This window comes from Alligator mississippiensis, chromosome 2 (assembly GCF_030867095.1).
Source record: "Alligator mississippiensis isolate rAllMis1 chromosome 2, rAllMis1, whole genome shotgun sequence".
In the NCBI taxonomy this organism is placed as follows: domain Eukaryota; kingdom Metazoa; phylum Chordata; order Crocodylia; family Alligatoridae; genus Alligator; species Alligator mississippiensis.
The window spans coordinates 292,737,431-292,763,423 of record NC_081825.1 but is presented as its reverse complement, the minus strand read 5'-3'; the positions used below and the strand labels follow the sequence as shown (position 1 = coordinate 292,763,423).

At 44.4% G+C, this 25,993-nt stretch overlaps 1 protein-coding gene across 1 annotated transcript in view; it reads right to left on the bottom strand.

Annotated features, from left to right (window-relative positions):
- Positions 1-2,889: 2,889 nt before the first annotated feature.
- Positions 2,890-25,993, bottom strand: part of KCNH5 (potassium voltage-gated channel subfamily H member 5) — a 271,205-nt gene continuing 248,101 nt past the window's right edge. Inside the window, exon 11 of the mRNA XM_014598759.3 lies at positions 2,890-8,779. Within this exon, the coding sequence (XP_014454245.1) occupies positions 7,832-8,779 (948 nt within the window). The 3' untranslated portion in view covers positions 2,890-7,831. The remainder of the gene's footprint in view (positions 8,780-25,993) is intronic.

The window sequence follows — 25,993 nt, the reverse complement described above, 5'->3', positions numbered from 1 at the left end:
CTTAACCAGTCGGTCCCCAGCCTGTACCGTGCATCGGATTGCTCTGTCCTGTGCAGGACTTTGCACTTGTCCTTATCAAACCTCATGTGATTTCTTTTGGTCCAGTTCTCCAACTTGTCAAGGTTTTTCTCAATCCTGGCCCTACCCTCCAGCATATCTGGTACTTCCCTCCTCCCCCCACTCAATGTCATCAGCAAAGTTGTTGCGGGTGCACTCCATCCATCTTTCAGATTGTTGATGAGGATATTGAACAAAATTGGCACCAAGACCAACCCCTGGGGCACCCTGCTTCATACCAGCTGCCAACTAGACATCAAGTCATTGATTACTACCCTTCGAGCCCAATGATCCATCCAGTTTTGTATCCACCTTACAATCCAACTCATACTTCCTTAGTTTGCTTGCAAGAATGTTGTGAGAGACTGTATCAAAAGCCTTGCTAAACTCAGTGACATCTCTGGTGTCACTGAAACTATGTACCACAGTGGTAACAATGGGTCTGTGTGGATGGTCATAACCTTAGAGGCCTAGAATTTTAAACAAATGTGGTAGGAGAAATAGGTAACTAGTAGACCTACATGGGCACTGAGCTGCCTTCAATCAGCTGATCATTAAAGGCCAGGAGTTAGATGCCGAAATATCTGTGGCTCTGGATCTAAGTCACATAGGAGGCTAAGGCTCTGTCTACAGACAAGAATGGTATCGTTTTGGCTACGTCAACACCAGAATGGGAATGTTCTGTAGCAATATAAGGCAGCTTGTAGTGATATAATGGCATCCATGCTAGAAGTTGCACTGGTATAACTTTATCAGTAAGGAATCATGTGCCTTGTTGATACTGTTCTATTTGTTCTGTGTGTAGCTCAGACTTCAGTCCCATTTTCATAATTCGCTGGCATTTGGGAGCCTAAGACTGCCTGAAATTCAGTGAGATGTAGACAATTTTGAGCATGTTACCACTGAAGGGCACGCCGACTTTACAGAAGAAGAAAGTTCAGTTATACCGTTGGGTAAATAAGCACCGTCCACCTATGCCCACTCAATGCGCCTCGATACCACAAATTAGTTGGTGAGGACACGCCCCAAATTGCTCCTCTGGGAGCTCCCAAAGCTGCTGAGAAAATCAGTGTCATAGAGGACCCCCGCAAAGGGATCCTCACTGCTTCATTTCCAGGACTGATGCATGTACAGCAGGAAGAGGTGGGTGGAGTTTATTCCTTTGGCATAACTGAGCTTGCTGGCACCACCATGTAGTTTCCAACTCTAAATCATGTGCAGAGCTCCACCAAAATCTGATGAGTGTCTTTACCTTAGGCTGGTCAAGCACTTGAATGCTTGCATTGGCTGAGTATACACACCACATATGTGCTTGACTGTCCCACCACAATATGCAAGACCCCCCCCCCCCCCGCTTTTTTTTTTTACTATTGCACCCAGTGGCAGTGGTTTCATTTTGTCTCTCATGCCTTTTTAGTCTCCAAGCTAACTTTTGCATCTGTTGCCATCAAAAAAATCATCCTTAATTAAAAGAACTCACTGGTTTTCTGGTAGAAATGACATGGAATCTGTCATTTCTTATTAGGTGCTCTACAATATTCTGCTTTAAGAACTGTGCCAGATTTTTAAACATGTTTAAATGGTTTTTAGAAATTAGAGATTTTGTTTCTTTGTACCCCAAAATAAACTAGACACATGTGGAGGAAAACCAGAAGTTGGCTCTTAAATTCAAGTCAATCAGTCAGCATGAGCAGACCCTCTCTTCTCCTCACCCACGCTATGGGGCTCACTTATACCAGTGGAATTCATTGAAGGAACAGGCAGACAAGGTTCCTTGGTCTAATAAAAGATATCAGATTCACCCAAGGAACCTTGTCTGCCTATGTCCTTAGACCAACACGGCTACAACCTACACCCTTGAAGGAACAGGGACATTTGGTGGACATTATATAGACAAATGTGTTTTCCTATCTTGAATTCCCTGAGAAAGAAATGTCAGAGTCTTTTTAGGAGGGCCAAGAAAAACGCCTACTACCTTTTACAGTCCTTAAAGGTACTAAATACTCTCCACTCCCAGTGAAGTTAATGGGAGAAGAGGGTCCTCATGCCCTTGCAGAATTGGAGCCCTATGAGGAGCCCAGCATCCCCATGTGTCAAGTCTTTTACAGGAAGAAGGTTGGCAGTAAGATTACATTTCCACAACATTTTGCATAGGAAAAAACCAAAATCTGTCAAAACATCCCATTTTGACATTTTTGAGAAGGAATGTTCCATTGTATTGTTCCAAAATGACTTTGTTGCAAAATTTATTTTACATAAATTGTTTGAAAAATAGTCCAAATCAAAGCAAAATATTTCAATCAACCTGAAGCAGTCTTTTTCCTGCGTTTCCTTGCCACAAACCTTTGACATTTGTTTGTCATCCCGAAACTTTTCAGCGAGAGAGCATTGGTTTTCTGACCAGCTCTACTCATGAGGTTCCTTATTTATGGCATCTCAGTGGCTTTCAGCACTTGGCTTATTAAGTGATGCAGTGTTATTTTTGCAACTTTCAGCTCAGCATATTCAGCCTAGGATCTGAAAGTTATGCTGTGTTCTCTGATTCAAGCATTTCCACCAAAACTCAGACTTCTGAAAGCCAAAGTCAACCTTCATTGAGAGCTGGGTAACATGGTTGTTTTCCCATGCAGTCGAAGCTAATGGATGCATTTGTACTTGTAACTGGAACTAGATTCTCTCAATGAGCCTGAAGGGAGTCCAGGGCACACGTTCATGGCTGACCCTGCACCATTCAAGCCAATGGGAATTTTGCCATTGACTTCAATAAGAGGAGGATCAAGTCCTTACAGCTATGTTGACTCTGCAAAATCTACAAGGCTAATAGGAAGAAAAGATAGTAAAAGTTTATTTATTTGTCTCCAAAATAATCAGTTATACTCTAATCCCGAACCCTCAGTTAAAAAAAAAAATTCTTACAAATTTACAAATAAGAAATCAGTATAATCAGGGATATGTCATGACCAAGTCTTTACTGGGTTAATTACTCAAAGTTTTTGAGCTATTACCATGATGTGATATTATACTTCTATTCAGACCATATATATATCTATATATATATATATCTATATATATAATATTATGCAAAAATATTATTCAAGGTATTTCATTTACTTTGGAAAGTGCTTTCTTTTCTGTACACTCTTTATTTCTATTGGTATCTTATCCAGAAAGATAAAATCCACTTATGTGTTAGTAAAGCGCTTTGAATATGTAAAGCGCAAGGAAAGTGCTAAGAATTATAGCTATTACTCGTCTGCAGCATGAACATATGTACATTTATACAGCTCTCAAAAAAGAATCTGAAAGCATGCAGCTGAGTGCTTCCCCAAAATGGGATATGAACTACTTGAGTGCTGATTTAGGCAAAACAGACTTCTTTGTTTGTTTGTTTATTTGTTTAATTATTGCACGTATTAACGTAGGTGTTCACTTTTAGGCAAGTTTGAATTAGACTGTTATATTTCGGCAAATATTGCCCTGCTTGAAAAACGAGACTGATATTTACAGTGTTCACTGAACTCATGCTTCTCTAACGAAAAAGGTATATACTCTCTTCAGCAGCACAGCCAACCACATCATGCAAACATAGGAAGGAAGGGGCTGGGAAGCAAAACAAATGATCCCGTAGCTACTCCATGAAACAACATGTAATGCTCTGTCATTTTAAAGTAAAGGCAAAGCACTTAAAATATATATTAGCCTAATTTTCAGAACTGTAGACATAAGGGTTGCATCTGCAAAATGTGCATTCAAACACCCTTGTGCTAGCAAATCAACAAAGGCCGATATATCTACTTTGCATGCTCCAGTTACCATTTTGCAAGAACAGCCATTGTACCCCTATTGAAAATTTGGCCCTGTAAATACGACCTTTTACAGGTATGAACTAATACAATGGATCTTCGCAATGAATGACTTCGGAACATTGTAGAGAAAGATTAGCAGGCACAAGTATTGACACTCAACCTAGAAACACTTTGCTTTGTCAACTTGCTATTTCATAGCATAAATAGCTTTTGGCCAATATGCATTTTAACCAGTAGCATTGTACCTGAACTGTAATTGATACTGCTGGCTCAAATAATATTCAAGGTTGGATTAGTTTCGTTACATGTTCTCTCATTGTAAAGTGGCATGAAGTTACACCTAATTTGTGACTTTAAAAAAGCCATGAAAAAACAAAACAAAAAAACCCTTAGCATGCCATGCAGTTCTACTTTGCATTAGTATCAGCTATAGAGAAAGAACTAAATCCCCCCACAAAAGGCAAAGGAATTCACAGTTAAGGCTAATGTTTTTTAACTAACTTATCCTGTTATGCCTATTGTATGTGCTGCAGCATAACTTGGAGGCATATTCCATGCATTCATGGAATTAGCTGCTAATAGCAATGAATCAAAATCCAGTCCCCAGCGAGTAATGGGGAGGTTGTATAAAGAGAGCAGGGGAAGAATCCTCTTTTTTGGGCTAATTCTGCAGCTTTGGATCTGCAGTAGCTTCTACCCCAACAGCTCCCAAGCTTTTTGAGTGGTTGAGCCCACCTCTGGACTGGTGTCTCCACTTTCAGTTGGCTCACAACCCTGCCTTGGGTGTGAGCCCATGTGCTATAAACTGAATTGCAGTGGGACTAAAAACCCCACTCTTACATTCCACGACCCTTCATTTAGGAACTGTTGCCCCACACCCTGTGAGGCAAGGAGCCCTTGGGAAGTAGCCAGCAACCAGGCTTTTCCCACTCCGTCCTCTATGCTGAAGTTCAGCCACCCACCCCTTCCCTCCCCCCTGAGCTGAGCAGTGGTATATACATGGTACCCTGTCCCCTGGAATCGCCAGTCATTCCTACACAGCAAAACCACGTTGGCTCAGCTGCAGTCAGGAATGGGGAGATGAAGTTGCACCATAACCGATGGGATGCCAGGTGAGATCAAACATAGTCAGTCTCTCGACACTTGCAACAGCTAGGCACATTGTCGATGGATACAGGAAAATCAGTTGCTGCATGTCAGAGACTGAAGCCAGACATCAGGTTTAAAAGCCTGGTGCTTCAATTGTACCCACAATATTTGTGCTTGTGCCAGATGCCGGAATAAATGCCACGCTTCCTGAAATGTGGACTTTCTAGTGGCCTTATGCCTGGCCTCCATTTGCAAGTGCAACTTGTCCCTGCAAAATGAGCAGTGAGTACTTGGGCCTCCAAGCTACCTGCCTTGGACCTGCCACTGAACGGCGAAGGCAAAAGGGAGCGGCAAATGTTTGCCAATGCAAGCCAAAGCCCCCACAAAGCAAGGGTGAAATGGGCAAAAAGAGCCAGGCACCTCGGGCAGCATCCAAAATAAATTGTCCCTTCTTTCTTGCCCCATCAGTTGGATCTGGTTCCCCCCCTTTCTCCATGAATTCCCTGAAATAGGGGATTTGATGGGAAAAGAAAAAGCAAAGATAAGAAAAATGTGCCTTAAAAGCCCACAGGGATTGAAACAACAGATGCAAGGACCTCTTTGGGTTTGTGATGCTCTTTTGTGGAATTACTCAGCTCTTATGTGAAGAGCCCTGCGTACCACACTTCATGCTTCCAACGTAGTAAAATGCATAATTTGCAAGAGAGTTTTTTTGAAGTTACCCAATACAAAGCAATGGCTCTGCTGGTTGGTTTGATAAGGTTGCCTCATAATCATAAAATGAGTGTTATTCACCTGGCTGATTAAAACAGCTTCTTTTCTACTACAGGCACTTTCTAAAAGGTGGGATTGTGACACGAAAGGTCATAAAAGCACAATGTGGAAACCCTTCCCTGATGGAGTCATTATGGTCTAGTGTGTCAGTCTAGTCCAGGGGTGGGCAAAATGCGGCCCGGGAGCCGGATGCAGTCGGCCAGGCCATTCTATCCGATCCGCAGGGCCCCTAAAAAATTTAAAGAATTAATATTTATCTGCCCTGGGATGCCTGTCATGTGGCCCTCAATAGCTTGCCAAAACTCAGTAAGCGGCCCTCTGCCCAAAATAATTGCCCGCCCCTGGTCTAGTTCAGCAAGAGCATCTGTTCTCGAGAGTCTAAGGACAGTTCTGATGGGTGCAAGAGTGAGGGAAGGCTCTGTAAAGGAGCAATATCTGCAGCTGGTGTAAATTAGTGTAGCTCCATTAGAGATAATAGTGCACTGCCAATTACTGCTAGCTGAGGATCAGGCCCAAACAGATCTGGAAGTCTTGTGAGTAGGAGAGAGGGCTTATCTGCAAACCACATAGGCAGGCAGAGTAGAATTCACCTGGGCTGTAAAGAGCCAAGACAAGATCCCTCCTGACTATAGCCCTGCTCTCACACTGACAGCGGACAAGGATGGTGCTGGAGGTTAAGCAATCAGATGTGTGGCAGATGGGGCGAAGAGGGTGCCAAGGGGAGTAAGCTAGGAGAGAGAATGTAGGATCCGTATTAACACAGATCTAATGGCCCCAGTACACTTTGCAACTGGTTGTCTGGGGGACCACAGCTGTATACCTGAAGCCTGACCAAAAATTAACTGAAAGAGTCCCATAGTTCAAAATCATTTGCAGCAGCCATTAAGACTGGATTTCACCTGCCCCACCCACAGCCCAATCACCCAGGCTCTATGTCGGTGGAGCAACCTCTTAACAAATATATCACCTGATCGTTTTTCTTGCCACTGGAAATGTCAGAGTTATAAACATCCTAGGAAAAGTGCAAAAAATCCCTTGCAATCATTTAACTTCAGGCTTTGAAAACCACTTGTACAGCTCACAAGGAGCTGAGCTAAGATTTCATTTACCCTTGCTGAGAAGTTGTGTAAAAAGCCTCAGCCAGGAGCAATTTTGGGGGGGAACTACAATAAACCCCTGAAAAATTGGAGTTTATAACAAAGACACTGACAGACTCAGACACCGCAGCTGAGTGTAACTACCCGAATCTACATAATTATTATTCTAAGAGTTAAGTATGAATGGTGTCGATAAAAGGAGGCTTTCAAGAAAGAGTTCATTTCCCCCAAAATATACAGGGACTACATGTGAGGTGTTTTGTTTTGTTTCTTTTTACATAAATAATCATTATTATTGTCCCTTAAATATAACATTAGAAGAGCAGGAGGGTAGTTGGGATGAAATGCAGTGCATGCAGAATACCCACCAAAATAAGTTCTCACAGTCTAGACTATCACCTGATGCTGGTTAAAAATACTGTCCCTTTAAACTCAGATGAATCCTCCTCTTTAAAGGGAGAAAAATCTATCGTAAATATACATGATATCATAATGAAACAACACCTGGAAATAGTTCTAGTTGAAGAGCGAACACGTCTTCCACATGAAGTTACTCTATTGTTTAACTCTGCAGAAAGGACAAATAAGGAGGAAAAAAAAGTTCAATTCACCCAGCCTGAGAGCAAAACTGTCATGGCAATATTGGCAGGTTGGACCCTGATTCTTTAAATAGTACATTGCCTTGGTTAAACAAAAGTCATCCTTTTATTACATAATAGAGGTTATAAATAAATGTAAAGTGTGCATGCAGTCAACTGCATATTATACAAGCAATATCTATGTTAATAATTGTTTTCTTTGGCAGGCCAGAATCCAGCTGGACATGCAATATTTACATATCAAAATCCTTGTTGTGTTCAAGTCATATTGGATGCACGTGAAAATATATATGTATGTATATTTACTGTACACACACACACACACACATACACACACACATATATATGTATAAGGGTATATATACACTCCTGCATATATACTGTATACATATATACACATAGGTATATGTTATAAGTGGATTTCATCTTTTTCTGATTCTGGTGATTCAGGCCTCGACACACTAAAAATATCCTGACAGGGGATTTGCGGCGGGAGCTCGGGTGATAAATGGAACTTGGGGGAAGAGCTTCGGGACACGCTCTTTTCGGACAGTATTTTTAAAATCTCTGCCACCTGTTTCTCAAGGGCAGCCATCCTGCTGCTTAGCAGCTGGATATCTTCTTTGAGTTCGTGTTTGACTTCCTGGAGTGTGGTTTGTAAGGCCTGCTCAGGAATGGGGTAAAAGGGGTGTTTTGCATCAGCTTGAATAGGGCTGTGTTCCAGAGGGCTGCGAGTTTCACCAGCTTTATCCAAACGAAGGTCACTTTTTGTGATTCCACTGTCACAAGAGTCTGTTTTCCTCAAGGGGTTTTTAGTCACCCCGTTCTCCGAGTCATTGCTCTTGGGGTCCTCGGACAATAACCCCATCGACTCGGCCTTTGTGACATTATTCCAGTCTTCCTTTTTCTCCTCATGGGTTCCCATATTGTTCTTTAGTCGGAGCCACCCTTTCCCGTTCCCATTTTTCATCCTCATGGGACTGTTCACTTTGAGACATTTTTGGTCACTGTTGCCATTTGGCTTGAGCTCCATTGCATCCCGGTTGTTCTGCTTAACCGCCTCGCTGGTTTTCACGTACGTCAAGGATGTCTGGATGGGTGTGATCTGAGACACCGTGATCACGCTGGTGCCAGTGATGGCAGCCCCATTCTGCATGGCACGGCTCTCCACTTGGAGCTGGTTCCTCTCTGCATCAATGTGCGTTGAGCCTTGGTTCCGCATTTCCTTCTGCTGCTTGAACTTCTGGAAGAGCTTTCTCACAGGGTGGTCCACAGGGATGCTCAGCGTTACTTCGTTCTTCTGACGTAGGCGCTCCTCTTCTTCCTTCTTGACATCACTGATTTTCCGGAAGATAATCTGTGGGGGATAAATCCAAACAGGGTGAGAATCCCATGGGTTTTTCATATAAATATAGAGATAATTTAACTAGAAAGGGTCCTGTTCAGAAATAAAGCCCCATCTTTCCTCCCTCCTGATGTCCATCAATGAATTCAAATCCAGTCAATCAAGACCATAATAACCTTTGGAGAAGAAAGAAAGTGAACAAAACCTTCAAATGATTACAGCACTCTCAGACAGATATGCTCATTACTTAGGACACATCAAGACTTGCACACTTCCTACCTTTTGTGCACCTCAGAAAGAAACAACAGTTCAAAGGAGACTAAAATACTGTATCATTAATCCAGCATTCATCTCATTTTTCACGGATTTGCAAATCCAAATCTTATAAACTGCGTTACTGGTATTTATTAATAGCTTTGCATCAACTCCCAGAAGCTTCAGTAAGGGCCCCACTGCACAATCATACAGCAAGAGCAAAATTTACCAAAAAGCTTATGGTTTAATACAGCAACCTCTCCAAACAGAGAGGGGAACGTGTGATTAAAGAGACCTACATCCAATTATGGACCATACCAAGTCATTCAAAACTGTGAAGTCCTTTTGAGTATCCCACTACTGTGTGTCCCAATAGCATATCAAGAGGGTTTTGGGGTTTTTTTTTAAGCAATGTGATCTAAAGCTCAAGCTCAGGAGCTGGTTTGGCAATAAACAAATGACATCATTCCCTGCCCACTAGTCTACATTGGTGGCTTCATGAGAAAACAAGATTTCTACAGACAGAGTTAAACAGAAGGTTCACAGGAACCAGCATTTGGATACACAGGTAATGGGCACCCCAGGAGAAACTGGGAGGTAGATGAAGGCAGCTGAAAGCACAAAATCAAGGATATCATAAAACAATGAGGGTCAAGGAAATGGGACACTAGCAAGAGGCCTCGTCACAGGAGTCTTGGACAGAGACACAAATGGGATGTATCTAGTAGGGCTGCGCGAATATTTGGATGGTGATTCAATTCAGAGGAGATTCGGCCCGATTCGGTGGCCGAATCTCTGAATCTGAATCGAATCAGGGGACCAATTAAAAGGTCCAAATCACTTCAAAGCTCTCCGAATCTTCGGAAAAGATTCAGAAAGCTTTGATGATTCGGGCAGTCCCTGATGGCTGCAGCAGGGAGCCGTAGCCGACTCCGAGCTGGTAAGTACTAGGGGAGGGGGAGAGTACTGAGCTGGGGGATCGGACCATGGAGGGACCCCTGCAGCCCCCCCCACCCGCTCGCCCAGCCCCCCCCCATGGCTGCCCCACCCGCCCCAGCTCGGTACTTTACAAAAGAGCCCCGGTGCTCACCAGGTGCTGCTGGGTGGGGGGCGATCCCTGCTGCCCCCCATTACCCCACACTGTGTAGGGAGCTCTGCATGAGACTCCTGACCCCCTCCCCTGCTCCCCCAGCCCCCTCACAGGTGCCCTACCTGGGCCAACTCCGGCCCTTTAGGATAATAACCCCAAGAAAAGCCCTCGGACTCACTGCTTCTGTGGCAGCTTCATGGCTTCGGGGGGCCTGTGCAGAGTCCCCCATGTGGCGTGGGGCAGTGGGGAGCAGTGGGGATCCCCCCGCTGGCAGGAGTGGTGAGTCTGGGGGCTTTTTTGCTTTTTTTCCTTAAAAGGGCTGGAGCTGGCCCAGGCGGGGCAGCCATGTGGGGGCTGGGAGGGAGAGGAGGGTTCAGGGGGCTTGTGCAGAGACTCCCATGCAGAGTGGGGCAGCAGGAATCACTCCCCCCCCCCCCCGGCAGCACCTGGTGACCCGGGTTTGTTTGTTTTTTAACAAGTGCCGGGAGTTGGGGCGGGGGTGGGCAGCCATTGCCAGGCTGGGAGGCCGGTGGGGGATGGGCCTGGCTTGGCTGATTCAGAGATTTGGACATTCAGCAGCAGCCGAATCTCCGAATCAGATTTGGCCGAATCGAATCGGGACAGTGATTTGAATTGCCGAATCGAATCACTGTCCCCTGAATCGGTCAAATCCAAAGCAAATACTAGCCACTTCGTACAGGCCTAGTATCTAGACAGACAAGCTGCAAACTTGCAGAATGATAGGTAGTGTAGGACGGTAGAGATAAAAATGTACTGCCTTTGTAAGATGATTGAGGAGCTGCAGCTCTTACAGGCAGTGAACTGAATAAATGCCAGCAAGGCTACAACCCAGGGCCAAAGACAACACTTAAAAGGGTGCTGTGTTTTAGTATTTCAACCTTCAAGGCAAGATGCCATCAAAAAAAACTTTATGTTAAGATCCTTCATTTGAAGGTCACTGCTCTGCTCTAGAGAAGTCACATTTTCATTAGCTTGGGGTTCTTCAGTCTCTTGAATGAGCCAGGACATGAAAACACCCTTATACTGTAGCCCAGTGTATTAATGATGGAAGGAGAAAATGCCACAATGAGATGATTTGGCTCCAGACCCATTTTAAAATGAGGGAACGTACAGTAGATCTGCTACTTCACAAAATAAAACTCAGTCCCTTTTTTGTAGCTCCATTAAAACACAATCTGATTCTCGGTTGCATTAATAAGGAGGACAATAAGAAGCAAACAACTTTTTTTTTCCCTTTGGAAAATATGAACACAAGACTGTGTAATTTGTTACTGGGGATGATCAGATACATGCAGGATTTCAAGTAGCCATACTTCTATATTATAAAATACATATTTCCCCGATCTATTTGTTTATGCAAACATCTATTTCTTTTCAAGCCTCACATAAAATAGAGGCTTAGAAGATATAAAGCCAAATGTACTGGCTTCAGTGGAGTTACACAAGGGATGAATTTAACTCATGGAGTTATTCTGAAATCAACTAAGACATCAAAGCTGCCTTACCTTCATTACAAACCTTTCAAATACAGTGAATATATTCTTGTGGGCTGCTAGTGGATACAGCTGCTTGCAATAATTTGGAAAGCTAACATGTTTATTAGAAGGCCAGTGAAAAAAGCATGGAAACATGGCAGATGCTTTCATCTGGCTCCTCTGACCTAGATACCGCTCTGTATATCTTCATTTAGCAGCTATACCCTTCATTAGAGCCTGCCCTCACGTAGCTGCTCTACCTCTATCATGAGACCCGCAGGGGACAGCAAATAAGTTTAATAGAATCTGCCCTCAGTTTAAAGAGGGAGGTAATTACCTTTAATTGAAGCCACAGTGTCTAAATGAAGATCTAGAGGTTGCTTCTTTTCCAAAGTGGGGTCCCTCTACCAAGCTGAGCACACGGACATTTTCCTGCCCACAGAGCAATAAAAACACATGGATGTGCAGCAAGGAACAGGGGCTGCTGAGCAAAGTATTCAACAGGTGCCTCCCAATGAGCTTAGAGGGTTGTGTAGGGCGGATGCCCCAATTGGAGATGGTGTCTTGGGCAGAGGCAATCTTTCTTGGGACTTGCTCACAGACACCGGGCATGAGCAATCCGCTCTGTCCATTATCCTCCCAGGTGTGCTGCCTCTGCTGTGTGGTGCTGTGGAGGGATGACCTCCTTTGGTTTGTCCTGCTAACCTTTAAAGCAATTTGCTCCATAGGAATGAACAATCCCTGAGTATTATGGGCAGAGCTGCTACGCAAAAGACTTTTCTGCGCTCCCTTCCTGTATTACATATTACTGGATATGGGTTCTTCAAGCTACTACCATGAAGGGACAACTTCGACTCATGGGAACAGGCTTTTAGAACTCCTTCCACCCGAACGGCAAGTGATGGACATCCGTCAGCTAGAGAATTAGACGAAAAGGGCTGAAACAAATGTTGCTTGTGCTGCGGCTGTGCTATAATAACAATTTTTATGGCAGCACAGATGTCAAGTAAGTAGACATTCCTGCTCTGTTGTGCCAGAACAGTGGTGCAACAAAAGGTACTAATAAATTGTGCTGCTCTATTGCGGCCAATGTCTCTTTGCTGTGTCGTGGGAGAGTGCAGGCAGCCTGGAGCTCCCTGCACTCTTCTGTCATTGTGGGCAGGTGCTCTGGGGGCTTGAGATGCCCAATCCTGAGCACTGTGCATATGATTGGGCCCCTCAAGCCCCCAGAGCACATACCTGGTTTGCCCTGATTACAGAGATGTGGTCCAAGATGCCCCGTGCCTCAATGCCAGGACCCGCATGACCCTGGGCCTCTATGGGGGTCTATGCTGACCCGTGTCTCATTCAGAGACATGGGTCAATGTGGGTCCACCTGTGGAGACATGGAGCACTAATGATTCCCCTACTCCTGCTCCTCTCTGCACCACCCTGTGCTGGGATCCCCATTGACCTCTGCCTCTACATGAAGTGAGGGACAGCGTGGGTCCTGGCAAGGAGGTGCAGGGTGGCGTGGGAGCCGGGGAATACCCACTGCCCCATGTCTCCTTGCCAGGACCTGTGCCTCTGGACTGGCATGGGACTCGCTGCAGGCCCCAGCAGGGGACCTGGATTGAGTTTTAAGTTGGGACTTAAAACTTGTTTTAAGTTGGGAGAGTTCGTTCACCTTTATCCACCATTTCGAGAGGCTACGCGCAGACGTTTCCAAATGCAAGCGGTGGGGGGAACAGAGGCAAACCCCAAAGGAGCCCAGCTGAAAGAAACCAAATTAATCTCTATGTACAGCACTTCTCAAGGGGTAAGGAAACATCCTCCTTCCTCGTGGCTAGTGCTAAACTTGTTAATGCGACGGGAATTCGGTGTCAGAATTCATTTCCTTTAGGTAAGGGACTGTGAAAGCAAGCTCCGTGACACAGTGCTGTGTCATGGGATGTGGCTGCTGCTTTCATTTCCTTTGATGTATTTATTTTTGAAGAGTTATTTATGGGGATGGATGAGGGGAGAGGTGGACTATTGTGTAAGCGAAGGTTAAGTAAAGGTTAACTGATTGCCAGCCGGGGGAAATGAAGAGGTTTGTTTATCTGCAAAGCGGGAACGGTGCAGCTAGCGGGAACTTGAGATTCTCCAGGCTTATCTTAACCCCGATCTCTCTTCTATCCTCTCCTGTAATGAAAGGTAATTCAGTCTGAATGTTAACCCAACTCAGTTCTGGGCCATTTCCAAAGACAGACTCTACCAGCTGTGACAAATTATGAGCAATGTTTACATTAGACACACAACCGCTCCCATCAGGTACAATGCAACGCTACCAAAACGAAGCCAAAATTGAAATAACAGGCAGGCGACGAGGGATGGGGAAATTAGCTCGGAGCTAAGACACCGAGATGCAATCCCCACTCTGTCCATTGTCCAAATACTCTGCCCTATGGTAGGACATCTATTAGTATTCAATAAAGCTGAAGCCTTTTCTGTCGCTGAAACTTGGCCCTTGCCTCTTGCCTTGTTTGGACGTGCCCACAGCAAGCAGCTATTTCTTCTTTCATTCCACCAGGCCTGAGCACGAACACTGTGAAAATTATCCCCAGAGCTAATGTGACCTATTTTTGAAAAATATAACATAAGGGAGTTCAAGAGAGAAAAATATACATAGATTGAAGAATAAGGAGGATGAATAGAAAGACTGATTACAGTAACTTAAAAAAAAGAATATATTTAGCCCAGGTGGTCATTGCCTATCCCTGCAATGTCTTATTGCTGTTTCTTCTGGAACGCAATCTATGGCTGAGCCTTGAAGTAAGAAATGCATGGAAATAGGGAAGTGGGTAACATAATGGGCACTCACTCAGTTGTTATGGTGATGACTGCACTGTAAGTGCTCAGCAAAATAGATAAATAGAAAAAGTGGGCCCTACGGCTGAGATGATTCAAAAAGACTAGTGAGTTCGGCTGCTTTCAATTGCGATGCATAACCTCAAAGGTGCCTGCTTTCCAGAAAGGGCTGAGAATGCATCTCTCAGGACAGGGTGCTGCTCATAAAGTGGAGATTTAAACTAGGTAAACTTGTCTAGTGAGCTATAAAAAGGGACCTTGCTCACAGTGCATTTGCTTAAATCAAGTCTGAATTAATGCCAAATATTCATACTTGTTATTCATTCACTCAGAGGCACATGGCCATCTCCACACTTCCCAGGGCAAAGGGAGCACATGGTTGTTACATGATGGGCAAATGTTTGAAGCAGGTCTAGCCAGGCTGGTCTCCTGGTCTCCCTAAAAGTGATTAGGGGCCTGGGAAGCAAGACTAATGAGGAAAGGCTGAAAGAACCAGGGGAGGGGGATTTGATAAGAATCTTCAAATTTTTGATCACCTGAAAGGTGATTACAGAGAGGATGGTGATGGGCTTTACTCTACAATGGTAGGGGGCAGGACTAGGAGCAACGGCTTCAAGCTGCAGCAGAGGAAATTCAGGGTGGAGATCAGGAGGAACTTTCTGACTATGAGGCCGGTCAGGCACTGCAACGGGGTGTCGAGAGAAACTGCAGAATCTCCATCCCTGGAAGTTTTCAAGAACAGGTTAGACAGACACTTTGCTGGAGTGGTTTAGCTAGGGATGATCCTGCTGTGAGAAGTGGGCTGGATTAGATGATCTTGTGAGGTCCCTTCCAGTCCTGCTTTGTTATTTATGGCGTTTGTTCATCCACGAGTCATGGTGGATGCTGGAGTTATTCTACCGACTGATGGTGCATTTTCTCTTGTGGCTGTAAAGACCCATGTTAGACTTGCAGGTCATGCCACAGCGCTCACAGTTGTACATGGCATTAGGGGCTACTGTACTGACAGGCTGTTTCCTCCAGTCATGTTTCTGTTGCAATTCGAGTGACCATTTGGTCACAATTTTGGGTGCCCTGCTCTTCTCTCCCCACCTGCAATTTGCCAAATTGCAGCCAAAACTACTTTGTTATGATCCTGTGACATTTATAGAGCCTCCCATTACCAGTTCACCTGAAACACTTCCAGTCATTGATGTTTTTATATGTATCCTCACGGCACCCCTGATGGATGGGAGGCATTTGAAGCAAACTAGAGAAGCAACCTAGAAGCAAAAAACATACTTTGATACCTAAATGGGACTATGGTGCAATTTAGACACTAGAGTCCAAAGCTGGGATGCTGAAAACTTCCTCAAGTGCTTCATAACCCTGTTTAAATTCTGTGAGGGCTGCAGCTCCTGCATGCAAAGATCCCTGGGGGCTGCAACTTCCATTTTTCCTGTGTGCCCAGAAGTATCTTTCCCCACCCACAGATCCGAGTACCTCATGCCCAAAGCCAACCCATAAATAGGTGTTCCTCTGCCTACCTCCCCTGAGGCATGTGGATCTGGGAGGTGTTTTCTCAGCATGTCAATGAATTTTATGTGGCTCCTCATAAAATACAGGAGCAGCTCTCCCCACATCCCCAGCTCCCTTCCCCCTACTTTGTGTAATAAAGCAGTGGTTAAAGCACTTGCCTAGGATGTAAAGGACATGTGTAAATACCCACGTTGGTATGAGGGGAATGAAATCCTCTTCTCTGTCTCCAAGGAGAGTGCCCTTGACATCACAGTTGAGGCTAATCTCAAGGAGCAGTCATAGATTTCATAGACGTTAGGGCTGGAAGGGACCTTGGAAAATCATCGAGTCCAGCCCCCTGCCCCAGGGGCAGGAAGTCAGCAGGGATCATAGGATCCCAGCAAGATAAGCATCCAAATTTCTCTTGAAGGCATTCAATGTGGGTGCTTGAACCATCTCTGATGGCAGGCTATTCCAGACCTTGGGGGCTCGGACAGTAAAGAAATTCTTCCGTATGTCCAGCCTGAAATGGTCTTGCAGTAGTTTATAACTGTTCGACCTTGTCATCCCTTGGGGCGCTCTGGTGAACAATCATTCCTCCAGATCCTGGTGAACACCTCTGATTAACTTATAGGTGGCCACCAAATTGCCCCCGAGCCTGTGATTTTCCAGGCTGAAGAGCCCCATGGCTCTCAGCCTGTCGTTGTGAGGTCTGTTTTCCTGACCTCTGATCATGCATGTGGCTCTCCTCTGCACTCTCTCAAGCTTCTCCACATCCTTTTTGAATTGTGGAGCCCAAAACTGGACACAGTACTCCAGCTGCGGCCTCACCAAGGCCGAGTACAAGGGGAGAATGACGTCCCAGGATTTGCTTGAGAAGCATCTATGGATGCAAGCCAGCGTTTTGCTTGCTTTACTAGCTGCAGCATCGCACTGAAGGCTCATGTTCATCTTGTGGTCAATCATGACCCCCAAGTCCCTTTCATCCATAGTGCTAGCCAGCATAGCACTGCCGAGCCTATAAGGATGCTGCAGGTTTTTTCTCCCAAGGTAGAGAACCTTGCATTTTTCAGTGTTAAACACCATCAGGTTCTCATCCACCCATTTCCTGAGCTTGTCAAGGTCAGCCTGGATCGCCCTCCTGTCCTCAGGTGTGGATGCTTTACCCCAGAGTTTGGTATCGTCAGCGAACTTGGCCAGTCCACTTCTGACTCCAATGTCCATCATTAATGAAGATGTTGAACAATACAGGTCCAAGGACAGAGCCTTGAGGCACCCCAATGGAAACAGGGCATCACGATGATTAACTTCTGTCAACCACCACCCTCTGGGTCCGACCACAGAGCCAATTCCCCAGCCAGAGGATCGTGGTGGACCCAAGGCTGCAGTTGGCCAGTTCTGCCAAGAGGTGAACATGGGATACCAGATTGAAGGCTTTTTTGAAGTCAAGATATATGACATCAATCTCTTCTTCCTTGTCCAGGTGAGAGGTCACCTGGTTGTAAAAGGAAATAAGATTGGTCAAGCAGGACCTACCTGCAGTAAACAAGGGAGCTCCCTCTGTTTTCCCCATGCTCCCTAGTCATGCTTCCTCTGTTTTCCCCATCCTTCTTTCTTTCCCTCCTCCCCTACTTTGTCCCTTCTATGACTCTTGCATTTGGTGCTTTACAGAGATCCACCATCAGCAAGAGGCGTGAGAAGGTTGTCTCCTTTTACATATAACAACCACCGTCAATATGACAGTAGAACCTGGATCCTTTGCAAAGGTCAGTTCCTAATCCCCCTCCCAAAATGAAGATCTGTGAACCAGCTAGGGATATATATGGCTGATTGGGAAAGTGGCACCCTTTGAAGTCAAAGCCACAGCAAACAGCTGAGTGGCTTGTCCTTAATAAGACAGCCTGCTGTGAACTAAGCACGTTGCGAACCACCCATGTATAGATAATCCAGGTTCTACCACATTGCTTAGCACGTTTTATCTCCAGAGGAGTTTGCAGAGTATTAATCAGCTCTTGCAATGGCTCTACAAGGAAAGAAAGGTGCATTTGTTGCATGTTTTACAGACTGGGAAATTAAAGGAGAAGGGTAAGTGAATTTTCCACGGCCAAAGAAAGTGCGTGTCAGAACTGAGATTAGAATCTCTAAATCCCAGTGCTCAGATCACTGCACTTTGTGTCTTGTATAGATTTTATTCTCAAAACAAACTCCACCTATAAATACATACTATGCCTTTCTGAACTCAGATGCCAGTTTTTGAGTTTTTTTCTCCCCACAGTGCCAAGCAAAGCATCGCTGCAGTTCATGCAAACAGCCTTTCAGCACATAATCTTTTTGCCCCCTATCCCCCAATATATATTATTTCCTTAATCTAGCATTATTTTTATTCAGCCTAGCATCCAAGAGATTTCTGACAGCATCAGGCTAGAGTTTATTCCCTACCCAGCCATATTCTCTACCCAGATACCAGCCAGGCTTTCTAGATATTCATTATAATTTTAAAAGCAGCAGAAGGTGAAAGATGGAAACTTGGTATAGAAGAATATACCAGCAAGGTCTGACCAAGTGAGAACTTGTAAAATATCATTGTGTCCTATAAAGAAAAACAGACTCATCTTTAAGATTTAGAGCAAAGGTCCCAGCCTTGCCATTGGACTACATTCAGTGGAGCCACTGAGGTTTAAATTAGGCTTGGGTACTTGACTGGTCAAATAAAGTTTAGTCAATTGACTGGTCAAATAGTGGTCAAAAATTGTAAAAAAAATTGACAATAGGTCCAAATAATACACAGAAAAACACATTTTCCATTAAAAATATGTCAAAAACAATTTTAAAAAATCATATTTCTGTCAAGAAAACCACAACAAATGTTTGTTTGGGGTTTTTTTGTAAAACTGCTATAATCTTTGACCAGTCAAAAATATGCAGTCAATTGACCGGTCAATTGGAAATATTTGACCAGCCAATTGACCAGCTTGCCAACCCTATTTTAAATATTCAGAGGCAGGTGACAAAACTCCAGAGACCTCATTATAACTTTCTGACACTACAGAGGCACATAGTACCACACCATAGCTGCTCTCCTTACACGGGTGCTTTGTAGTAGTGGAGGCCAAGAGGCACTGGAGTACTTGTTTCTCTGGACCCTGTTGGACAAAGGTTTATTATACAGATGCCTAGGATTGCCGGGGACTGGACTCGACAACCCAGGTGGTCCCTTTGAGTCCTATGTTGAGTGGCATGTTAGTGGGGAGTGGGCCATGGAAAGTGCCGAATGACCCTCTGTGGCCATGAACATGCAGGTTTTATTGCGAGCTATTAAAATACCAACAGTTATCACAGCTGTGGAATCAAGACAGGTCACAGAAATATTCACTGAGGGTGCCTGATGCCAGAGCTGAGTGTAGTAGGCAAACAGAAAAATACATTAATCAAACTCATGGAAAAGTAGGCTGGCAAGGGACCTCTGGAGGTCATCTAGTCCAACCCTCTGCTCAAGGTACGATCATCAATACCCAAACTATCACACTCAAGTTCTTGTCTAACCCAGTCCTAAAACTACACAATCCACCATGTGACACAACTGTAAGTCACAGTGCTCAAAGAGACCAAAAGCACCCTAACCTGCCGCTTTGGGGATGAGGGTTGCAGTGTCCCACTGCTGCAAGGGTTGTTGAGAGATCCAAGAAAGAGCGCTGTGCTTCACACTCCAAAGGAAAGCAAAACCCTCCAATCTGACCCTGGAGTAAAAATCCTTCCTGATCCCCAGTGGTTCTGGTAATTAACATTTGCAATCAACAGGGAGATGGAAGTTGAAGTCCCAAGCACAGATCAGCAGAACTGGGAAATCTAATATCCTCAAAACTTTAGCTTGGCCCTTAATGCACACAGCCTGTCTCTGCTCCTCCTTCACTGGTGGAAAAGTGTAAACAGATGGCATTAATTCAAACCTTCCCTTGAGCTGGATGTAAGGAGGTACCGAAAAGGATCGTGAACAGGGTCCTTGTGTGTGGGTCATTTAACAAGCACCCTCAGATTACAGTCTTTACTTTACTAAGAGTGGCATTCTCTCACTAAAGGGAAATATGATACAGAAAACCTCCAACACTGCCACGAAGCGCTGTCTGCAACTTCATCTACCAGCCAAATCCCTTCTTAGTGCCCAGGAGAGTGCCTAGATAGCAGACCAGGGTAAGAACCATGGGATGGTGGTGACGGTGGTCGGCCTGGAACAGTTAATCTGTGAGGCAAAGGACTAATCAAAAACCAGAGATGGAGCCAGTCAAAGCAGAAGGACCAAAAAACAAATGTGGTTTCAATGTCCATTCAAATCAACGCAAGTCTTCCCTCCCAGGGTTGGACCAGGCCTGATCTGACAGGATTCCCTGTATGCATGAGACACGTACCTGTGACACTGATCTTTCCTATGACAGTCTTTTGTACACACAGTTAGAAGCTGGGTTTGATAAAAACATAAGAAACTTTTAAGACAGAAGCAACAAGATAGGCTGTAGCACTGGCAGTCCTGTCTTAGTGCACCTGTGTTTCAAACTCAGGCTTCACGCCTATCTCAATCGGCTTGCTCCTCTGCAAATCTGAATGCCTTCTTGGATTGCTCTATTAATCTAAACTAATATAAAGATGATTAACAGATGACTTGAGATGATGGCCTTGTTCTTCAACACTGTGTATAGTCCTCGGATAATACCGTGTGCTCCTTACTTTGATGTGCAATTCAGCTTTAAAAACAAATTATTCTAACCTGTGTTTTAATTGCCCTTCAATAAATTCTGCTTAATCTCCGGTACCCAGAGCAACGTTTTGCGTTAACATTGCTCCACCTGCACAAGGGAAAGAAATCACTGTGCTTAGTTGTACAATGAAAATGACTGATTGCTCTGCAATTAGTTAATAACCAGCCTAGGAATGCTTCACTAAACACTCTTTCATGCTGGATTCTGGAGGAAAAGAAGATTTCTGGGAGTTACTCTGCTGGCTGCTTGAAAGACTCTGTAAATAATAGCCTTTTTTGCAAATTTTTATTGATCCTGACTTCATAGATATTGTAGCACGCAAAGCAAAAGAGCTTCCTGCCAGGCACATTTTAATTTTGCTGCAGAGAAACCGTATTCAAGCAGTTTCCTCCTAAGCAATTATAAAATTGACTGGCGAGAGGTGTGAAAATTTCCAAAAAAAAACAAACAACAAAGAAAATGTCATTGGAGGGTAAAGGAAATCAGTCCTCCGAGGTGGAAAAACATGTTTTTGGGGGGAATTTAGTCTCTGAGGGGCACTTACGGGGTTAATTTTCTTTCTGTCTCACCACTTGACACCTCAGGGCACCCCCAGGTGTGTTCCTGCAGGGAGACTGAACAGAAGAAATTAATCACAGCCTCTGAGCAATTCAGAGGAACCCACACTTCCACCCCCAGTCTGCTTTGTGCTTTAGCAATTAGACCTCGTGGACTGAGTTTTCAAACACATTCCAATTTGTGTTCATGATCAATTTGCATGGTGCCCGGTTGCACTTACAAAGCAACATCTGTGCAGACTGAGTAAATTAGGTGGATCTGCATTTGGAGGCAGGAGTGCATATAAAGGGAGGCTGGTTGGAAATTTGGTCCCACCTATCCTAAACTTGAGGGGGGAAGGGGGAAAAACAGGTCCTCATCTCAGTTCCATACGTCATATGCGGGAGTCAGTGGGGCTGAGTACAGGGAGTATTTGACTAAGACTTGGGAGACTGGGTTCTCCACCACTCACCTACTTGAAGACCTTGGGCAAATCAGGTTATCTGTCTCTAAAATGAAGATAATGATTCTGACCTCCTTTGTGAGAGACACTGAAATGTGAGAGTGAAAAGTGCTTATGAGCTAGAGATGATGGTGATTTCCCCCAACACAGATCTAACTTAGACCAGGGCATCAGAAAGTTAGATATTTCAGAATTCCAACAGTTATCAATCAGCTTCCTGAATATTTTAGAGACACCCATGAATGCTGCTTTCTGATGGACTCAAGGTTTTCCAGACTCAAGGATGGAAGAATCCCATGCACGGCTACAGGCTTGGGACCAAATGGCTAAGGAGCAGCTCTGCAGAAAATGATCTGGGGGTTACAGTGGACAATAAGGTAAATATGAGTCAGCAGTGTGCCCCTGTTGCCAAGAAGGCTAATGGCATCCTGGGCTGCATTAGTAGAAATGTTGCCAGCAGATTGAGGGAAATGATTATTTCCCTCTATTCTACACAGGTGAGGCCATACCTGGAGTGCTGTGTCCAGTTTTGGGCCCCCCACTACAGAAAGGATGTGGACAAGTTGGAGAGAGTCCAGCGGAGGGCAATGGAAATGGTTAGGGGGCTGGGGGACGTGACTTCTGAGGAGAAGCCGAGGGAACTGAGCTTATATTTAGTCTAGAGAAGAGAAAACTGAGAAGGGATTTGATAGCAGTCCTTAACTAACTAAAGAATGGTTTCAAAGAGGATGGAGCAAGACTGTTCTCAATGATGTCAGATGACAGAACAAGGAGTAACGATTTCAAGTTGAAGCAAAGGAAGTAAGTGTAGGTTGGATATTAGGAAAAACTGTCTCACTGGGAGGGTGGTGAAGCACTGGAATGGGTTACGTAGGGATGTGGTGGAATCTCCATCCTTGGAGGTTTTTAAGGCTCAGCTCAACGAAGTCTTGGGTGGGACCATCTAGTTGGGGATGGTCCTGCTTTGAGCAGGGGGTGGATGATATGACCTGCTGAGGTCCGTTCCAACCCTAACTTTCTATGATTCTATCCGTGCATGGCAGGAGGTGCGATTGTGAGACCGTGCATCAGATCCCATCGTGCCTTATCGCCAGTCCATCATGATGTATCATAATCACAGGACTCTCTCCACTGTAAGGCTTGCAGCAGATAATGCTGCCACAACCGTAAGCCTTGTCAGCTTCTGGGCGGGCAGCTGGTAATGCCCCTCTCAGTCGATGGGGCTCCAAACATATGGGAGCCCTTGGCCACACATTCAATTAATGACATGTTTAGAACAAGCTACAAAGTGATTCCACATTTTTTGTGGAATAGCTTTGTAGCTTATTGCTTTTTTATCGTGCTATTAATTGATTGAATGTGTAGCTGGCTCACAACTTAAGGCATGATTACCTGGTTAATCATGCCTTAAGTGTAATGTGTAGAGGGAGGCAGAGCCATTTTTCAATTTTTGTGGACAGCAAATAAGTAAATATATAGAAAGGTATTATTCTGTGTTCTGCAAAAGCATATAAGAATTGGGAGATTAGGACTTCTGGCTGATAGCAAGCAGAGGCTTGTTTAGATTTGCTTTGTATACTCTGCATGGCTTGGCTTGAGAGATTTAATTTAAAGAATAATAGGTGCCCACTTTAATGGGAACTCGGCTCAGGATTAAGAGCTCAATTTTCTGTTGGGCTGAGTCACTTAGATCAGCACAAAATGGATGTGGACTCAGAATAGCAGGAATTGCACCCGCTTTGCACTGGAGTAAATGCCCAAGCAAGATGCAGGAGGACAAATCAGGCTCTTCCATCTTGAGTGATGAGCACTGGATCGTAAAAGTGGCATGTGAACAAGGTTAATTAAAGAGGAACTCAGCTTCTAAATTAAGAAACAGAAGAACCCGGCACCTTTTAGATAACTGCATAGATTTAGAGCTATTTTAAGCACATCTCGGAAAAGCTGTGTATCTAGACACAAAACTAATCTTGCTTCAAGTGATACTCTCTGCTATACCTGCTCTAAGAAAAAAAATGCATTCAGTTTTGCTGTTATTAATATTCCTTCCCAGAGAGATGCAGCTGTGGCTCTGAAAGCAGAGCATGTTTCTGAACACTGTCAGTTCAATTTAACATCTTATGCTGTGACCATCACCATGGTATCTGAACACCTTCTTATCGTACACTAAGACCAAAAACTAACATCTGTCACATGTGGATGTCTCCTTTCCTTGTCCCCAGGGAAATACTGTATGTAGATTCCCTCCCCACCCCCCATGTTAATTAAATTTACTTGGCATCTGCTATGCTTTGCATCTCAGTTGGCAAGAGCTGGTTGAAGAAGTGCTCTTTGCACCTTCAGATGTGATAAGGTTCTTAAATGAGGGTACCGTAGCTGCCTAAGGAAACAGCTCACTATTTTTTCTTGCTCCACCCCGCCACAGGAAACATTTCTTCCTGCTTTATCCTTCTAACAAAACCGCAGACAGTGCTGCATTTCAAAGCAACCAAATGCAGTGGGACAGTTTCTCCATCACAACAGTAGGCAGCCAGATGCAAACTCAACACTCAAAATGAGGTACCCGTATTTTAAACACTAAGGCCCTTGTCATATGTTACATATATTACACAATTAACTGCTTATTCGCACACTAAATTTAGACGAGCTACGGTACCCACATGCAAATTATCACTCAATTAACTGATAAATATAGACCAGTCGCGCATGCAAAGTAATAATCTTGCCATAAAACATCTATCCTGCTATAAACAGAGCCACCCAGCTACAAAGTTAGTGCTTTAAAATGTGTAACAACTTTATAGCTGGTTCCTATCCAGATTTAACTGAACATGTGGCAGGGCCCTGTAAAACCTATCCAGATACACCTGAAATACTTCAGTCTTCACATAGAGTTAGAGCTATACATTACAGTCAACCCAGAGTAAAAGGCAGCATGTATCTGGGCGTGCATGAACACATTTATTAATGCGCCTTTATTATGGCAGCTTAATTATACCTTAGTAATTACAGGTACTAACTTAATGCACCATAATCAGTGCTACTGTGCATTAGCACCAGCGCATGCTTTTTTGTGATGCTAATGCACAGCAGACTCATTCTACTGCGCGTTAGCATGGGTTTTGCGCCTTTAGTGTGTCATGTAGATGTACCCCGGGTGTCCCAAAGAAAAGTCCAGGGAGTAACTGAGCCTCTCTGTCTCAGTTCTTTCTCTGCTATCTCTCTTTGCTCTAATGGGGGGCAGAAATTCTCTTCCCCATTTTCAGGATGCAATTTAGAGTGTGTTTACTTGGGTGAAGCCAAGAGGCTGGCTACTTTGGAACAGTTCTGCCATTCCTATTCTGGAATAATTTCTCATGTGAAAATTTATTCCAGAAAAGGGTTGTGGGCACATGACAGCTGACCTACTGTCAAAAGCTAGATTTCTGAAGTGGGGGTTAATTGCAGGCTTCACCACTAGCTGGTGGAGGAGTAAGGAATAGCTTGTTTGCATTGAACAAAGAGCAACGTCAGGACAAAACTGCCTGGAGTTATGGACCAACCTGAACTTTGACTTCCTGGTGTAATTTATACTGCTGTAGGGTTACTCCTGGTCCTAAGGGATATCCTTCCCCTGAGTGAAGTGCCTTAGGCTAGTACAGGGTGATATGTTATATGTGTTCAACATGTAACAACAGATTACACTAGCGTAAATGTATTGTGTATCTGTACCAAAGAGAGCCTTCAGCTGCTTTAGCTGAATCAACTTGGGACATTTAAATTTACATCCTGCTTTATTCCTGAATAACTACCCCATGTAACCATAGTGGGGATTGGACTAGATGACAGTGGAGGACTCGTGCAACTATACAATTCCAGACAAGAGAAGAGAAAGTAAACAGGGATTTATTATTTCCTATCGCGTGCGAGACAAGAACTAGGGGTCACAAAATGAAACTAGCGGGTAGTAAGTTTAAAACTAACAAAAGCAAGTTATTTTTCACACGGTGTTTAATGTAATTGTCGAGCTCATTGTCACAAGATGCAAGAAGGGATTGGACAAATTCAAGGAGGAAAGGTGTATCAACAGCTATTGAGCCTGGCAGTTAGGGACACAGCCTCTGAGTCAAAACTGCAAAGACCTGAAATGCTGGAGGCTGCACGTGAGAGAGGAACAGTGGAAAAAACCCCTGGCCATACCCGGTTCACTCTCCCTTTCTGCATCCACTCTCTGGCCCTGTATGACAAAGGATACTGGGCAAGATGGACCACTTTGGACCAAGTATGACCCATTCAGTGGCAGTTCTTAAGTCTCTACCCTGCTCTGTG